Below are 18,870 nucleotides of genomic sequence, written 5' to 3' on the forward strand. Positions count from 1 at the left end.
CTCCTGGTAGTACAGCTGCTTCTTCTGACTAGAAAGGCAGAGAATGTGATCCTTGACGTCTCCGGTCTAGCCATGGAGTGTCTTGGAGGTCTAAAATCTCCTCTCAAGTCTCACGCACTGAGCGTGAGATTCACGCATTTATACCATTTCACACGCTCACACGCCACACCTTGTATTTCTCACGCAGAGAAATTAGCAGGGTAACGTCCACCAAGTTGTGCCGCTAGTGGAACAGGTAGGAATCAAGTTGGTTCCCCCCAGAGTTCAGAAGGTGCCTGCAACACACCAGCCGATCAAATAGAATATAGCTACCGAACAGCCAATCAAAAATAGTCTTGCTGTATCCAGGTCAGATTTAGGTATTAATGCCAGTGACACTGATCTCGCTACTCTGATGATTGACGTTGAAGAGGACGATGTACTATGAGTACGGCAAGTCATCTCATCTTTTGATTTCCATTGACCTCAAATATACTTTTTGTTGTTTTGAGTTTGGTGATATCTTTGATCTGATGGAACAGGCATAAAATACATGTAGGCTTATACATGTAGTCTATGGATAAAATGGCATGCTTACAGAGGAATACCTTCAATCACTTGCAATTATTGTGCATATCTTGCTGAATCTATGTGCACTTACTGTTTGTCTAGTTTTGAGTTAAAGTGCTGATTGCTAAGTCAAATTCCTGTGTCTCTACCTGATGCATTTAGTAAATAAAAAGTGGCTGTGATTCTGAGATATTGTTTAAACTACATGTACTTAATTTGCTTTATCTCTTTCTGTTCTCTGTCTGGTAGGAGAAAAGCTAAATGGTGGCTTCACCACCAGAGCTACCCTCACCCGGCTCCTTCAGGCTGGAGAAATCACAGCTCAGGAGGTGCAGCTATTCCAGCAGGCAGCACTGGCGTTTCTGGTCAGGGCTGTGGACTATGGACTCTACAACCTCCCCTTCAAGGAGGCCCTTCTGAAGCACGCACGATTTGTTGATGTGCAGCAGAGGGCTGAGTGTGGGGTGGAAGATGCCCTATACTTTGTAGACAGGCAAGGGTCTCCACATTTTCCAGGATTTCAACATATTGAATACTTTGTTAAGTTTAATTTTGATCATGGTCACAAAACGAATCCTTAATCAGTTCTTTACACATGGTGCTCTTTTTAGATTTCAGGAACTACTTCCTCTCCATGAGCCACAGGAAGAGGACATGGATATCCCCATGCCCCAAGATCCCACCACCTTTAAAACTGAATTGAATAAATGTTTTTATTTGTATGAATTTTTGAAACCCCCACCACTGCCGCCAACAAAATCTCACTCTGAACTCAGTTCAAAACTTGAGAGCCCTGATGTCTGTCAACATAAACTGCAAAGAAGAACCACTTCCACTTTTTGTCAGTGTAATTTCCTATAAGGATGACAATGGGCACCTGATTATGTTTCGAAATGAGGGAGCACACTTGTTAAGTTAGTTAAACAAAAAATGTAATTAAAAACAAATTTCCTACATTTTTCTACATCACCACACCACTTGGATTAAGACAAAAAAACAGTAACCTATACTAATCTGGGTTAGCTACACTGAGGTGCCATGAAAACAAAGAATGGATCAGGATAGGAAATGATTTTTAGAAGAAGTGTTATTTCATATTTGAAATTGTATTTATAAAAACATTATTTACTGTAGATTAAATTGGTAGCAGGTTGCAGGCTACTAAGTCATATTCAAGCAGAAGCAAAGACAAACAATTTACAAATGAAATAGACTGACAACACATCACAATATGATTTAGATAATTAAATATGCTGAAGCACTGTTTAACCTGGAGATGGAACAAAGCAGAAACAACTGTATGAATTAAACTGCCAACAAGTATCTAATTCTAATCCCACCTGTTAATTTGCACACAGGTGTCAGCAGTTCACAATAGTACCATTAGCTGGTGTAGTCGTCATGTTATGCAGGAATGAATTGCTCAAATTCAAATCATTTTTACTTACATTATCTCAAATCAAGGATTATTTATTACACAGAAGGCAACTTTTGAAACTCTTTAGGTTAGTGTGCTGTTGTGTGAGGAGAGACTGGGTGATGCAAATTAGTTTTCAACAACATCGTACTGCAAATGTTTCACAATAAAAGCCTTGTTAAGAAATTAAGGGTTTCTGTCTATTGAAATGCTGGAGGTCTTTTAATATGAAACAGGTACTGGGAGTTTTGCATTTGTAACAACATAATGTAGTAATTAATACTCATCAGACAGAAGAAATTAGAAATCAAAAATTAACATTAATAGCCACGTTACACTATAAAGATTTGACTTTTTGATCTGTGTCCCTCAACACAGTCTAATCCTGCCTGATAAGCGAGCTAATGTTAGGTGGGCAGCATGCAATTCAGTTTGGTGTTTTGATGATAGTGGATCAACCAGTTTATTCGACATACATTATCTTTCCCTATGTTCTCTCAGCCCATGCTCAAAAATGACATTTTTCTCTCAGGAAATGCAGACTAACAGAATGTCATACACAGCCAAAGCACGGTGTGTCAAATGATCACCAACAGTTTCAACTGAACCAACTAAAAAATGTGCCTGTTCTTGTTTGTTTTTGTCAGTTGTTGAAAACAGTAAAACAAAATCAGGGGTAGCAAAACATTAACTTTACTCCTCTATTAGAGTATTAGGGTTGCATTTTTCCTCTTCATGTATTAGTCATGCACTTGAGCGGATGGTCATTCTGGTAAACATTGTATATATTATTGACTGTCATTTTTGGAATTTTTCTGGGTCCTTCTCTGATTTTTTTGAAGGACTGTTATATTAGACTGACATAGACTTAGCAGTGTGTGAGTTCCTATAACTCTTTGATGTTCACAATCAAGTCTCAAAAAAACATTGTAAAAAACATTTTTTTGTATTTTCCATGTTGGGCCCTAATAAGAAGAAAAATAATATTTTTTATTATTATTATTCTATTTGGTTTTTTTTTAGCATAGCATACCTTGACTGAACAGTAGAGATAGCTCAATAAGGCTGATTTAAATTCAAAAAATTTTCAATGAGATATAGTGACTTAAAAAAAAACAAATGGTTAAACAGATAGTCAAAGAGATAAACTTGCAACTGTTTATGACCAATGTTGTGGCCCCAAATTACATCCACTTTGCCAATGAATGATTTCTTTAACAATGAAAAATCTAATGCTTAATTCAATATTTGATGGCTAATGTTTATAAAATAAGATAAGATAGGTCTTTATATACACCAAAATAATACTTCACCCTTACCTCTTGCATTATGACTTCTTTTTGTGGTAACTGGGTGAGCAGGCCACTGGCCTGTACAGCCTTCAGATTCTGCCACAAGCTCAGTGAGTGAGTACTGTTTCTCAGCTGCAGCTGTAACACTGGAGGGGACATGACAGTGGACCCTGTCTCCACACTCCCTGCCATAACCTGAGGAGTAAGGTTCTCACGTTGGCGTCGTTGCTCAATCTCCTGCTGCTTGGAGGTATCCCGGTATTCCTGGTACAGGAAGGCTGCAGGGTCATAAGGAAATAGGTAAATATGTAGAAATTCTTGCCTTTGCAAAGGCCTGGATTATGCCTAATGCCTTGGTCACATATTATTACTTTCAAAGTTGTCATACTGCTATACTTTTGCAAACTACACATCACACATTTCGAGATCTCTCATCAAGAGGAATCCCTAGTGACTCTGTCTGGTCTCCAACTTTGTTATGTCACGTAAACATGTTCAAGAATTGACAAAGGAAAAACTGTGATGCTATGTGACAGGATTTTTTTCCATATGGATGCCTGCAAGAAACAAGCTGTCCAAGTTGTTGATGACTGATTTGCAGCAAAATTCTATAAATATAATAGAGATATGGGTGGGAGACTTGATTGTGATATGCGGGCAGCAAATAGTTGTCTGAACTTTTCTTGTAGCCATGTTACAGTTTTTGTTTTGTGTTGTATGTGGTTTCTAGCTGTCGCTCTGGTGCTCATCTCTCTTACTTGACGCCCACCTCTCAGCTGATGGGTGATCTCATTGGCTGTAGCACATAGCTCACAGACCCAGGTCACACAAAACCACATGTTTAGCCTGCTTGGTGTCTTTCAGATGAGACATCATGGGTATCAGTACAAATGCTGGTAATGTCACTGTCATATGTAAGTGTGCTGGCTTACTGATCTTAATTCTTAATCTTATTTTTATTTTGACCATGGCAGGGCAGAACATAGAAGAGTTAAGTGTAACAATTAAATTAAACTCAGAATTGCAGATCTGTAGGAAAAATGGCGGTGAATAATATATACAGATAGATAGATAGATAGATAGATAGATAGATTGATTGATAAATTACAGCAGTGTAGGTTAATCAAAAGTAAGCAAACAAACAACCAAACAAGGCCTAACTGTTAGTGGGGAAAAATAGACTAAACATACTAAATAAAGTACCATAGAGTGCAGAGAAAGCAGGTCAACGAGATTGACTGTGTGTAAAAAACAAGAGCCTAAAAAGCGACAGTGTAAACAAATGTAAACGGATTGCTACTCAGAAATGAGTTATAAAGTGCAGGTTAATTGTGCAAAAAAACATATAAGACAAGGTGCATAGTGGAATAAATGTCCAATAAATAAATGTGACTTTTACGCCTGATGTGACTCAGGCACAGACTGTCGCTGAGATCGTGACTCCATACAATGTACGTATGAGAAAAACAGAATGTACAGATGATGATGCAATGATGTGTTCACCTGTCACACAGAGACAAGCTGTTGTACAGTGTTATGTGAAAGGTTCTCTTTGACAGCAGAGCTAAATAAGTTTCATTAGAAAATGAGCACTGCTATTGTTGTAGTGTGCTACAGAGGGATCCTTGATAGAGAGGCAGTTTGTTCAGTAACCTTTTCCTTCACTGACTAATTTGCTCCAGGTTTGTTCATCCCTGGCATCACTGGTACTCACTGGTGCTACTTCCTCAGCAGACCCCAGCTCACCATCATGGGCTGGTAGAGATGCAGCATATTGGTGCATACTTTGAAAGATATGAGCCTCCTCAAAAAACAAAATCTGCTTAGCATCAGTCTTCGCCCCAAAGTCCAATCAGCTGTTTAACCTCCTCAACCATGATGATGTTTATGGACTTGGTCGCAGTTCTCTTCCTCCTAAAACCATCATTATTTGTCTTGTTTACATCAAGGAGCAGATGTTTACTGCTGTACCACTCCACAAAGTTATCCAACAGTTGCTTGTATTTGACTTCTTCCCACCACCGCAGAGAATCAGAATCAGAATCAGAATTCCTTTATTTATATTTATCCCCGAGGGGAAATTCTTTTCTTTAGAGTGATGAGAGATCATGATTCAGAGCTATTCTGAAAATCTGAGATGCACAGAGTCACAGAAATAGAGAAGTGCACCCCCTTAATGTGTAATAAACTGATACACTGTACATATTGTGTAGTTAGGTGAGTAGTTCTAATTTTTTAAAAATCTTTTTCTATACCACCAGAATAAATGTCAGCTGGTTTTGTGATTGTTTACTTCATTCAGTTAAAACTAAAGTTTGCTGACAGGAACAGTTATATCCGGGAACATTGTCAATGTGTATATCAACACTGAAGGTGACTTTGTATAATGAGTCTGTTGCATAATCTCTCACATACTGCAGCCATCTGCAGATTGCTTTGGTGGGTGTAGAACTGCACTGAGAATTACATAAGACAGTAAGAAACGCACATACAACCACAGAAATGCATGAGAGACAGAAACATTGTCTATTCTAGCCCTGCAAGTAAGCTGCTCTAAATATCGACTTATTCCTGCAAATAAACATTTTTCTGTGTTCACTCTGTGTACAGCTATGTACAGAGCCAAATACCAGCTTAGAGAGAGACTCAACCTCAATCTTGTGGGTGTGTGTGTATGCATTTTTCTATATGATATATTCAAAAGTATGAGATGATAAGTTGCAGCAGCAAATGGGTGGAATATGCAGTATACAGTACTCTCACCCTCACAAGTCTTTCCTCACCAATGTTTTTGATGATGCTCAGGTTGTGGTAGCTTGTCTGGGAGCTATCTCCATTGCTCAGCAACCTGACAAGAAAGAAAAAGAAAATACTTGTTTGGACAGACAGGCACAGTGTGACTCTATTCATTTTATTCCTCAGTTGTATTGGTGTATTTCAGCACATAGACAGTCTTTTCCATCAAAACCAATAGAGTGAACCCAAGCACGAGGAGAAATACTCTGCATAATTTGATACCAAATAAAAACATCCTTTTGTGTCTTACTCACATTCCAACCATATAGTCCCTGTTCAGTCATTTAAGTCTCCATTACATTACTCATAAGAATAAGCATTAAATGCTAATAAGAACTAAAACCATTTCTCATTTTTTGTTTGTATCTTCTATTTACTGTAAATCTATTTAAGTAATTATTTTTCATTTACACTTTTACATCTCTGTTTCCAATGTAATTTATTCTCACCTGAGGTTGACGTTATCCTGGTCTGCTCCACCAGAAATGGGCTGTTGTGGGCTTGTGGTTTTCCCTCTGACCTCCTGCACAGTGCAAGCTGCAGCTGTTTGCTCAGAGAGCATTTTTATGTCTCTGCTATGAATGCTGTGAGTCCGGTAAGCCATCACGTCAGCTGTAAGATCTTTATGCTGGTTGTTGGAGGAGGCAGATATGGCCACACTTTTCCCTCCTCCCACACCTCCTCTTGCACTATCCACAGCATCCCTGTTGTACAGAGCATGTCCACTGCTGGCCTCACCATTGCTTGGCAACACAGTTCTGGAGTGATGGAGCTGTAGTGAAAGCTGAGGGCTACATATGACAGCAAAAAACAGTATCATATCTGTTAACCGCTGTCTTCATCTTTACCTTGAAACTGAAACTCTTCAGATTGCTGTAAGGTATGTTCGATATTGTGAGATGCCTATGAGCTTTTGTTGTGTTTGTTTACATTTGTATTTCTTTGTATACATTATATGAGAAACTAGCTAACACAAACATCATATTAATCAAATACGGGATACACTGTGCATAGTTAATCTTGAATAATTAACCATGGAATTTTATACATGTACAGCTTAGGTCTTAAATACTATGGCTAAATAGTTATTCACAAGTTCAACTCAAGAATTTGAAAAAAAATGAAGGGAAAGTCTGAACGATGGAGCAGTTAGACTAGGAAATTGTGGTGCACATGGCCATGGGACTTGGTTAGCAAGTAAAGTGAAATACTGGTGGAACATATGCTTTGATAAATATCGTTGACTGTTTATTTGTCTTGTCAAATGGGATGGACTCAAAATCTCTCGATTGTCAAATGAGGATGAGGAAGGAGGACAAGATTAATCCATCACTGTTACTTAAAAATGAGCTGGCGTGAATCTATTTGAAGCTTTTAATGAACTGTTGTAAATCTGCAGTAGGAACTGTTTAAAATAGTTCATACAGCATGCCAGTATACATACAACTTATATCGGTAAACCTGGCACACCCCTACTGTGTAAAGGCATTTACCGTATTTTTCGGATTATAAGTCGCAGTTTTTTTCATAGTTTGGCCGGGGGTGCGACTTATACTCTGGTGCGACTTATGTGTGAAATTATTAACACATTACTATATCATTTCACATGTTATTTTCACATTAAACCGCAAGAGGGCGCTCTAGGCCTGTGTTGATAATTTCAACATTGCCGGTAATTTATAAAAACAACTGAGAAGGGCTGAACAAAAATGGCAACGAAAAGAAAATCATATTCTGCAGATTACAAGCTGCAAATAGTGAAATATGCAGCCGAAAACAGTAATCGAGCAGCAGAAAGAAAGTTTGGAGTTAGCGAGAAACTTGTAAGGGACTGCCGAAAAGCGGAGGTTACTCTTACTGAAATGAAGAAAACAAAAAAAGTTAATCGCAGGCAAAAAGCTAGGTGGCCGCACTTAGAGGAACGAGTTCGCGCATGGGTGCTTGAACAACGTGCTGCTGGGAGAGGTTTGTCAACAGTGCAGTTGCGTCTCCACGCCCAGGTAGTTGCCAAGGAGATGAATATAAATGACTTTGCGGGAGGACCTTCTTGGTGTTACCGCTTCATGCAACGCAATCGCCTCTCTATCAGAGCAAGGACAACAATGTCCCAAAAACTGCCAGCAGACTTCCAAGCCAAGGTCGACAGTTTCCGTGAGTTCATTGAAAAGCATGTAAGTGAGCACAACATGTTATTATAACATGGACGAGGTCCCCCTCACCTTTGACATTCCCATGGGCCGAAGTGTTGCAGAGAAAGGGCAAAAAAGTGTGAATACAGTTACAACTGGTCATGAGAAATCACACTTCAACAGTGGTGCTGGCATGTTGTGGAGATGGGTCAAAATTGCCACCAATGGTCATTTTCAAAGAAAAACCATGCCAAAAATCCAATCCTCCTCAGTTGCAGTCGCCGTGAATGAGAAAGGGTGGATGGATCAAGAAATGATGAACTTATGGCTTACAAAGTGCTACACTACACCGGATGGCTTCTTTAGAGCACGCAAAGCTCTGATTGTGATGGATAGCATGAGAGCGCACATCACGCCACAGTTCAAAAATAAATTAAAAGTTTTCAACTCCATACCTGCCATCATCCCTGGAGGCTTAACCAAAATACTCCAGCCACTTGATATCTCCGTGAATAGGAGCTTTAAGACAGTCTTGCGTAACCTGTGGGAGCAGTGGATGATGGATGGAGAGCACAGCTTCACGGCAACCGGGAGAATGCGCCATGCAACTTTCCTGGAAGTCATTGAATGGATCGACAAAGCATGGGCTTCAGTGACAACCGAAACCATCCTGTCGGGATTCAGAAAGGCTGGAATAATTGGAACTGCAACTGACGATGAGTCTGACGTAAGCGACGTAGAAGAGGAAGCGGCGCATCGTCTACCTCCCGAGTTGGGGAGTTGTTTAAAAGTGACACCGAGGATGAAGATTTCGTTGGATTTGGTGATTTGGAGTGAAACTGATGGTTTGGTAAACTTGTTAGCATGTTCTTTATGGTAGAGTTATCTGAATAACTCTTAATATGTTACGTCGTTACTGACATTACCAGGCATGTCAGTCATGTAACGTTAGTATACCGTACACTTATTCAGCCTGTTGTTCTCTATTTTATTTTTATTTTAAATTGCCTTTGAAGATGACATGTATGTTTTTGGTGTTGGATTTTATCAAATAAATTTCCCCCAAAAATGCGACTTATACTCCAGTGCGACTTATATATGTTTTTTCCTTATTAATTATGCATTTTTTGGCTGGTGCGACTTATAATCCGGAGCGACGTATAATCCGAAAAATACGGTAGACATGCTGTGTCCCAATTCAGGTCCCACTTACAGCATCCATCACTTGGACAGGGGTCAAGGTCATCGACCAGGACATTCAGAACCAAACAGATGACTATCTTTGAACAGGGACAGGGGTTACTATCTCCCTCTCATACAGTAATCACTTTCACGTGACTACACTGAAGTCACATAGTTACTCTTAAAGGTTACCTTGAGGTCCATGGACACTTGAAAATTGTTCAATCCACCTGACAAATAAGTTATATAAAGACGCTGATTAAACAACATGAATATTGCACGGGCGTTGTTGGACTGAACACAATAAAATGTGTAGTTTTGTAAAATATCTTTTTTCCATGGACCAAAATTTAAAGCCATCATATGACCTGATATCATTCAGGATTGGCACTAGGTCTGTCACAGATTACGGCCCAAATTTTATTAAACCCATCTTGTACAGTTGAGTACAGTCCCGGTTGAGTGAACGCTAGCAGGCTGCCGCTGCTCCCTCGCCTCTTTTAAAGCAATTTTAATCTTATTTATTGTCTGTGCACTCTGCTGTTGTTTGGAGGGGGATTGGATCATCCGTTAATCATCCTCCTCTTATAGTATCTGATCTGACATCCGTGTCAGTTCGCGCCAGTTTGCCTCCAGCGCTACGACAGCCTTGACAACCATGTGAATTAATTATGGGTGGCCTGTGATCGCCTGGATTATCCCGTCAACTATCCATCATCCATCGACAGCAGTGGCCCAGTACTCTGCCGCTGAGCTTCTTAAACTCCGCTTGCATCCGCACTAGGCACCACCACCGGCTCTGCTCCTGCACCCGGACATTTTATACGTGTCGCGTCGGAAGAACATTCACCGCAGCTCTCCTCGGGGCTTCCAGTGCAACGGATCCAGCCCCGTCGGGTCATTCTGGCCCACTGCCCGAGGAACACCGGTCGCCGCGCTGACCACAGTGTGTTAGCCCGCCTTACTAGGTCGGCTAACACGGTTGTCAAACTCACCAACACTACTGTCAACTTCGGTCTTCTCAACATCTGTTCACTTACGAATAAGGGACATCTTGTGCAGGATCTCCTCGTTGACCTTAACTTTGACTTTTTGTGTCTCACTGAAACATGGCAGCAGTCAAATGCCAAACTTTACTCCACACCATGATGCTACACCTCCACGGTTTGTTTACATCTCTAAACCCTGTGACTCCAGCCGAGGGGGAGGTCTCGCGATAATGTACCACGAGAGATGGAGGATAGCACCTGTGAATACTCCTGTCACTCCTCCTCCATGTCAGCTCTCTGGAAATGTTCCCACTATCATAGCCACCCTGTACCGCCCACCAAAGCCTAACAAGGATTTTATGACAGACTTTGCTACCTTCCTGATTCACCTCTCCACACTCTCACCAAACATAATACTTCTTGCTCCCCGATTCTGGAACTCATTTCCACCTGACCTCCGTAACTCTGACTCACTCCCACACTTCAAATCCCAACTTAAAACCCGTCTGTTTAAACTAGCCTACTCCCTCTGACTACTACTGCACGGAATCATTGTCCATTTTAAATTGCAGTTTATTTTCTATTTTATTTTACGTAAGGTGACCTTGAGTTTCTAGAAAGGCACCTATAAATAAAATGCATTATTATTATTATTATTATTATTATTATTATTATTATTTACGGTGTGATATATGATGAATCCATAAGATATCTGTACACCGTATAGGAGATATGTCAACAGCTTGCATTATTGCCTTAGCTATACTGAAAAAAAAGAGAAAAAGATCACATACCGATAGCTAATTTAAGAGTGCAGAAAGTTAGTTCATTATGTTGCAGCTACACAGTCCCTGACTATGTCTGTGTCATCATTCAAGGTCATCATTTAAAAAGATGTGTACTTTGCTAATACTCCAACAGGGGGCTTCTGTTTGAAATGTTCCCCCCTTGAAATGTATTTGCTACCAAAGCAGCTGGTTGCTCTTTGTTTGCCACCACAAGTGAAGTTTTCAGCAGAGGATTATAATAGCGATGGTTGTTGAACCACTAGCATACAGCAATTACAGTTGTCTGAGCAGAACTGAATACATCAAGAGACTGCATTTTCAGTGACAACTGACCTTCAGACTGACTGAATAGACTTGTGTGTTTATTACACATATGATAAGCCACTGACAGTCCCAAGTCTGAAGTGTGTAAAAGCTGTGTGTGAAAAGTATTTGTTTGTTTTCTGGGTGTGTTTGTGTTCAGCGGTAGGGTTGGGTAGTGAAGGCATGCAGACTCACCGTCTAGCCCCGGGCAACAAAGGTGATTTGTGTGGTAGGAAAGCATTTGAAGTAGAGACTCCTTCTGTGTTTGATGGACTGTGGTTCATACCAGACTTAGCAGAATCTGGCAAGAGAGATAGAGAGAAAAGAGAGGAAGAGAGAGAAAAATCATTTAAATTTATGTTTGTTTATTTAAATTAAACAATCTGCTAGAACTCACACAGAGAATTATTGCCACATTATTAATACTCTGGCCCATTAAACAGAGTTTTACTGGTACTGTAAAGTAATATCATTCTATAATAAATATTTAGCTAAAGTGGGGGATAAAAGCTTTTAAGATGTGCAGACAGACATTTGAAGTGTGGTAGCTTAATTGCTCACGATCATAGGTGAGGGTTGGGACGTAGATTGACTGGTAAACAGAGCTTTGCTTTTCACCTCAGCTCTCTCTTCACCACAACATACCAGTACAGTGTCCACATCACAGCATAACCTGCCCGAATCAACCTGCCAATCTCCAACCCCTTTTTTCCCCTCACTTGTGAACATGACCCTGAGATACTTGAACTCCTCCACTTGAGGCAGCAACTCTCCTCCAACCCTGAGTAGGTAGTGCACTCTTTTCTGGATGAGACCCATGGTCTCAGACTTAGATTTGCTGATCTTCATCCCTTTCTTCCTAGATCTTCACACTCAGCTGCAAACTGTCCCAGTAGGGGCTGGAGGTCACAGCTGGAGGTTTGATGACACCAATTGGAGCACATCATCTGCAAAAAGCAGAGACAAAATCCTAGGGTCACCAAACCTGACACCCTCAAACTGCCATGACCCCTCCAGCGCCATCATGATGCTATAGAGCTGGTCAGGTATTGTTCCTCTTGAAACCAAGGTAAGCTTCAACTTTCACTGGGTAGCTGAAGAGTGTCATCCCTCTATAGTTATGTTACCTTCTTAAAAAGGCGGAACAACCTGGTCTACCACTATAAAGGCAGTGTCCCTGACGTCCACGCAATGTTGCGTCAGCCATGACAATCCTACAACATCCAGAGCCTTGAGAAACTCCCCCAGAGCGCTGCCACTGCAGAGATGTTTAACTACGTTTTAACTACCCAACTTCTGCCCATCACTGAGTCCTCCGGGCCAGGAGTCCGACAAGCTGACCATGCACTGTAGCACTCCTTCATCAGCTTAACGGCGCGCATCACCCCCGGTGTCCACCAGCACGTTCAGAGACTAGCACCTACCAGCAACCTCTGACCACAGCTCCAAACAGCTGCCTCAGCAATGGCGGCACGGAAAATGGCCCATTCTGATGTTCCCAGCAAACCCTCACTGTTTATTTAGGTTTATTTATTTTACTATTTACTGTTTATTTATTAAATGGGTAAAACAGGCTTTATTGCAAGTGGACTGGACAATGTGCTGTCCAAGACTAAGAGATTATCTCTGATTGGTACTTCTTTATGTGCTAAAAAATAATGCCGTATAGTCTGGATAGTGAGTGACACTACTGATTTTGATACAGGCTTGGGTTCAAACCCCAGTCAGGACAGGGCTACGTATCCAGTGCGGGCCCTGAGGCAAAGTACTTAATGCCTACCTCAGGCATAAGCAAGATTGAACAAACAAAACTCACATTGGCTTGGACGTTTCCCGGGTCAACAAGGTCTGCGTCAGGTGCTGGGGAACCAGGGCCAAGAGTCAGTTGGCTCTCAGAACTACAAAGCCGGGTGACGAAGAAAGGGCTATCAATGAAGTCTACACCTGAGGCACTGAACATAAACAAAGACTCACAGCACTGGCTGCCCCTGAAGAGATACATATGAGAAATAGAAGCTAGGAGAATGTTCTCCACCAAATCATCCAAAGTGTATTCCCAATGCCGGGCAATAACATAAGAACAGATCCACCCAGGACTGAAACTGAACAGTATTGGAGGAACATACGGGAGAAGGTGGCATCACATAACATCTACGGTGCATCCAGAAAGTATTCACACCACTTCGCTTTTTCCACATTTTGTTAGTTGTAGTGTAGAGGTATGGAGTTGTCTTAACTGTGTTTCTTGTTGTGTGAATAATGGTATAATAATAATATAATAATCTCTCTAATGTGGACTAAATCAGGTATGTCCCCATTGAAGGCCCAGGCACCAAATGCATGACCCGCCACTGGTTCCAGCTCATGTGGGATGGATGCATAAACACTGACACTGACATTTAGTCTATTATACGCAAGCAGGAGAAGGCATAAGTATCTCATGAAGACAGAATATACTGATCCACCTGTGGGTAAGTGTCAATGGCTTTGAAATACATTGCTCAGCCACAACAATAAAACCACTGACAGGTGAATTGAATAACATTAATTGAGTTCAAAATTAAGGCCAGGTTTGAAGATTAGGGTGATCTGAGCAAGGGTGCTAGAATTAGGGGGACAAAAATTCAACAAATTGAAAAACATTTGAAGAGAAGAGGATGAGCTAAAAGTCAAGCAAGACAAGCTAAGTGCTAACTCTGACCACTCAGGGCAAGATAGTTTTCACAAATGAAAACTACTCACTTCATACTGACTGAGATGCAGTCCAGTGCACTCTTTTCTCCAGCACTGGCACAGGGATAAAACAAAGTGTAAAAATATTGTGATGTGGTAATGGTTATTGAGTGAATGGAGCACCTCATATATTTCATGTAATATTGTTTTTTTTTTTCTACTGAAAATTAAGCTGTTAGTGAATGTGCACCATCTGACTAACATAAACAAAATTATCCAAAACTGACGCCTCTAGTTGGAGTGCCAACATGTTGACGTGTCATCCCATTGCAAAGATTACCTCTAATTTATCATAATTCCACTAAGACTCCAATCAGGAAACACATTATGATTTTACTTTTCCTATTTAATTTCTACTATTTCAGGTCATCAGTCATCAGGTGACTGGATTTTATTACATTTTTCAACAGGCCTCAGTGTTTTATAACTTAATTTTAACTTTTTTAGTTTTAAGACTGATGCTGTCTGGCTATGTATTCATATTTACTTAGATCCTCCCTTTGAGGCCCGGCAAAGTATAAGCTCAAACACTTCATTTGTCATTGTGGCTCTATGAATAGGGAGCGTTTGCATGAAGAAATGAACAGGATAACAGTGCATTTACCAAAACATTTGTAAAACTTCAAAGTCTTTTTAGTTTGAAAACATGATGTCAAAGGGTAACCTGTAGAACACACAGGTATTATCCAGACTATTGTTCTGTTCAAACAAAACTTGTTTCTCAGATTATATTTAGGTAGATTTGTACTGAAGGATAGGACTACCAAGCCCTTATTCCAGTTTCAGTAGCAATCAACTGTCAATTGAACAACAGTTTAGAGCATTCCATCCATCCGTCCATTCATTTTCTATACCGCTTATCCGTTCAGGGTAGTTTAGAGCAATAATACCTACTGGGCCAGAAAACTCAACTTAAATTAACTTAAACTGTAAATTATGAAACATGAACACAAGTTACTGAAATTTGGGATATAGAAATACAATGTTAAATTAGATGCACAGCAGAGGCCTGATGTTCTCTTACTTTCAAACTGTTCAGATGAGGCCAGCCTCTTCTTCCTCATTGACCTGTAAAAGCGTGAGTTCCTGCGAATAGGCTCTCTGCTGAAACCAGCTTTGGAGTCATCCTCTTCATCGTCCTCCTCATGGCTGGGGTGAGCAACAGCTGTTAGATGCTTTGCCTGAGTTTCCTGTGACTTCTGCCCCCACTTGCCCCTGAACATAGCAGTCACAGATAGGGTAATTGATTTCTGTTCCTTTTTTTTTTTTTTTTTTTTTTTTTTTTTTTTAAGTGAGTTAAGAAAATTCTTTTGGAATTGGGATAAATAATTATAGTTATCCAGAATCCAGGAGCAAATCCATGCCTAGAAAAGCATGCCTAGTTGTAGTGACAAATAAATCTCAGCAATGACTACTGTACAAAACAGCAACTCTGTGAGTAGGTCCTCTCTCCCCTCTGTAAGAGGGACAGGAGCGTTGTTAGCTACGTAGGCAGCCTGTGGAACCGGGAAAGTCACTTGACTTAGGTGTACCGAAGCAGTAATTATTGCATTTATGACTCACTCTCTCTCTCTTTCCTGCTCTTTGTCCCTACTCTGTTTGGTTCCCTCCCTCTGTCCTCCTCTCCACCCTGTGACGTGCAAACATTCCTGAACTCAACCTGGCCTTGCCAGCGTCCTGTCTCTCTGCTCTAGAGTTCTTTCTGTTGTGAAACCTGAAAAGCCACCTGTTGACTACTGTCTGTTTACTTTACTCTGCTTTCAGAGCTTCTCGAATCCTGCCACAAAATATATGTTCTGAAAAAATGGGTGTAATGTTTCTGGCTATGTTCAGCCAGGGCCCCATAGAGTAATTTTATCTCTAGTCAGCTGACAAGGAGAGTTTAAAGTTCACTTTCTCTTTTTTTCCACACAGCAATATGCCTGCCTGTGCCTGTCAACAATATCAAGTTCTGAAATCACAATAACAACATAATGTCTAGAATAATGGGAGCATTGCCTATATTGTCAAAATTTGTGGAAAAATTATGAGTAAGTTCTAAGGAGTTCTAAGATTTTGTAAATTTCTATCTTCTATAATGCAATACTTTTAAATAATTTTCTGAAGTTGCACTTGAATGCATGATGAATTAGTTTAGGAAAAATTGTTATATGCACTGCCTATCATTTGTTTTGGTTACTATACTACTTATACAACTGTTTATTTGACTGTAAATTTAAGCCTCAGTTCACCTATTTTATTCTCTCTTAAAGGACACAATTATTATTCTAGATTTTTCTCCATCCCGTGTGTGTATCATGTTATTTTACCAGTTATGGGGAAACCATATGTTTATAGTTCTGCATAAGTTTGTTCCTTTGTTTCTCTCTGCCTCACTCTGCTTCACTCACTCAGTTTCTTTTCGTCTCTCTTTAAATCCTCTTTTCCATTTTAAAATATCAAGCTTTTTTCAACCGTGTATGACAGTTTCAACTTATTGGAAAATTGGAAAGCTAATTTCCACATTCACATTGCAGTGCTTGCAAACCACATAAGGTAAGCATTTTGTTGAAATATTTTTTCTCTTTATTGTTTATTTCACACTTCCTTATTACTTTGACGGGATTTACATTTATTATTATTAAGCTCTGAGAACTAATACCTGATACCTAATTTTAAACTAAAAAATAATACTCGATATCTCTTTTTTTTTTTTTTTTGGAACTTCTTTTTATTTTGTTGTCATATCAGTCTTACAGTGCATCAAAACTGATTCTTACATTACCTTAGGTAGAAAAATATGTCATATTCAGAAAGTCCATGGTTTGAAAACATGGTTTACAAGGGTCAATTACCCAGGAAATAATAAATATCCATCAAGAAATAGTATAGTTCAGATTACAAGGGAAACACAACAAATACAAACAAACATAAAATATAATGAAGAAAATATATGTATATGCACATATACACAAACATACATACACACATACATACACTATACTAAGTGAAGATGCAACGCAACTGGAGTCCAATTATTGATGAATATTTCTGATTTTAGATGTAAAACTGCAGTGGTATATTCCATCTGATACACCTCTTGGACTCTATCTCTCCATTGGGCTATTGTGGGGGGCTGTGGCTTCAACCAGGAGGCCGTTATAACTTTATTTGCAATTAGGAGCAATGTCCTTAACAATTTTGTCTGACTATCTTCCAGGGAATCCTCAGGCATTATGCCAAGTAAAAAATGTATTGGTTCCATTGGTAGGTCAATAGCTAGGCATTGTTTTATTTCTTTTTGTATATTTTTCCAATATTCTGATAATACTGGACAATCCCAGAATATATGCGTGTGGTCCCCCAATAATCCACAACCCCTCCAGCACTCAGGTGTAGTGTTACTCCACTTTGATGTAACAAGTGGTGTTCTGAAATACCTCACTCTTAACTTCCAACCATATTCCCTCCAGCTGGAACTATATGTTACTTTATGACCTTGTTCAAATGAAGTCTCCCACTGTTTATCAGATATTATTGTATTCATCTCCAGTTCCCACTTTTCCTTTATATCCAAATTGTTGTCACTTAGATCTTCTTGTAGTGCCTTATATAAATATGATATAATTTTTTTTGTTACTGCACCTTGAATAAATGAAACAAAAAGATGTTCTATTTTAGATGGTAGGGAACAAAGCTTTTCCCATTCTTTATGTTTCTTTAGGTAATCTCTTATTTGTAAAAACCTGAAAAAGTCTTCATTTGCTAAATCATATTTTTCTTTAAGTTGTTGAAATGATCTTAATACAGTTCCATCAAATAGCTGGTCCAAAATTTCTAAGCCCTTGTCTTTCCATCTTTCAAAACCTTTATCAATTGTTGCTGGAATGAATTCAGTATTTTTAGCTATGCTTATCACCCTAGATATGGTCATAGGTAGATGCATTTTTTTTCTTACAGTAGACCATACTCTTAGAGTATTTTTGACCCATATGTTTGTAAGCTTTTTCATCCTATCGGTATCTAAGTTAAGGAATGGGAGGGAATTCAATGAGACATCTAGGCATTCAGACTGTTCCATTTCTACCCAAACAGTATCTTTTTCCTGAGATACCCAAGAAGCCATAGCTCGCAGCTGGGCAGCCCAGTAATATTGTTTTAAATTAGGTAAGTTCAGGCCTCCGTTGATTTTTGTACATAGTAGTCTTCTAAACTTAAGTCTTGGTGGTTTACTTTGCCATAAGAATTTGGAAATCCATCTTTCTATAGTGTTAAAGGTAGCTGAGGTGACAAGAATAGGCAAAGACTGGAAGAGAAAGAGCAGTCTAGGGAGGATGTTCATCCTAATGGTCTCCACTCTTCCCATTAAAGAGAATGGCAATATTTCCCATCTTATAAGATCTGCTTTTCGATATCTCTTTTGATACCATGGCAAATAACCTGCATACAGTGCTGGTACAAAAACTGAATCTTTGGCTTGAACATCTGATAAGAGATCTCAAAAAGTAAAAGTAGTGACCCTTCAATACTTTTGACTACGGAGGCATATTGCATTCACTTGAAAAAAAAATCTGTTTTTTCTTTTTTCTTATTTTTTGGTTTGTTTTTCGGGGTAATTATTTCTGTTTTTCTGAGTATTTTTTTTGGGGGGGGGGTTGTTTTTCGGAGTAATTTTTTTTCCTGTTTTTCTGTTTTTTTTGGAGTAATTTTTTC

The 18,870-nt window shown here is 39.6% G+C and overlaps 1 protein-coding gene across 4 annotated transcripts in view; it reads right to left on the minus strand.

Annotated features, from left to right (window-relative positions):
* The window catches only part of ngef (neuronal guanine nucleotide exchange factor), a 60,841-nt gene extending 44,944 nt beyond the window's left edge, over positions 1-15,897 (minus strand). The window contains exons 1-6 of one of the 4 annotated variants that reach the window (XM_046388054.1): positions 15,203-15,336; positions 13,262-13,343; positions 11,641-11,746; positions 6,504-6,845; positions 6,042-6,106; positions 3,286-3,536 (exon numbers count right to left, since the gene is read on the minus strand). In XM_046388054.1, coding sequence (XP_046244010.1) covers positions 3,286-3,536; positions 6,042-6,106; positions 6,504-6,845; positions 11,641-11,729 — 747 coding nt within the window. In that variant the 5' untranslated portion in view covers positions 11,730-11,746; positions 13,262-13,343; positions 15,203-15,336. Of the gene's footprint in view, positions 1-3,285; positions 3,537-6,041; positions 6,107-6,503; positions 6,846-10,405; positions 10,540-11,640; positions 11,747-13,261; positions 13,344-15,202 lie in introns of those variants that run through there. The other 3 variants (XM_046388053.1, XM_046388052.1, XM_046388055.1) reach the window with 3 other exon arrangements.
* Positions 15,898-18,870: the final 2,973 nt, after the last annotated feature.

The sequence above is a fragment of the Scatophagus argus genome, chromosome 5, assembly GCF_020382885.2.
Source record: "Scatophagus argus isolate fScaArg1 chromosome 5, fScaArg1.pri, whole genome shotgun sequence".
NCBI lineage: Eukaryota > Metazoa > Chordata > Actinopteri > Scatophagidae > Scatophagus > Scatophagus argus.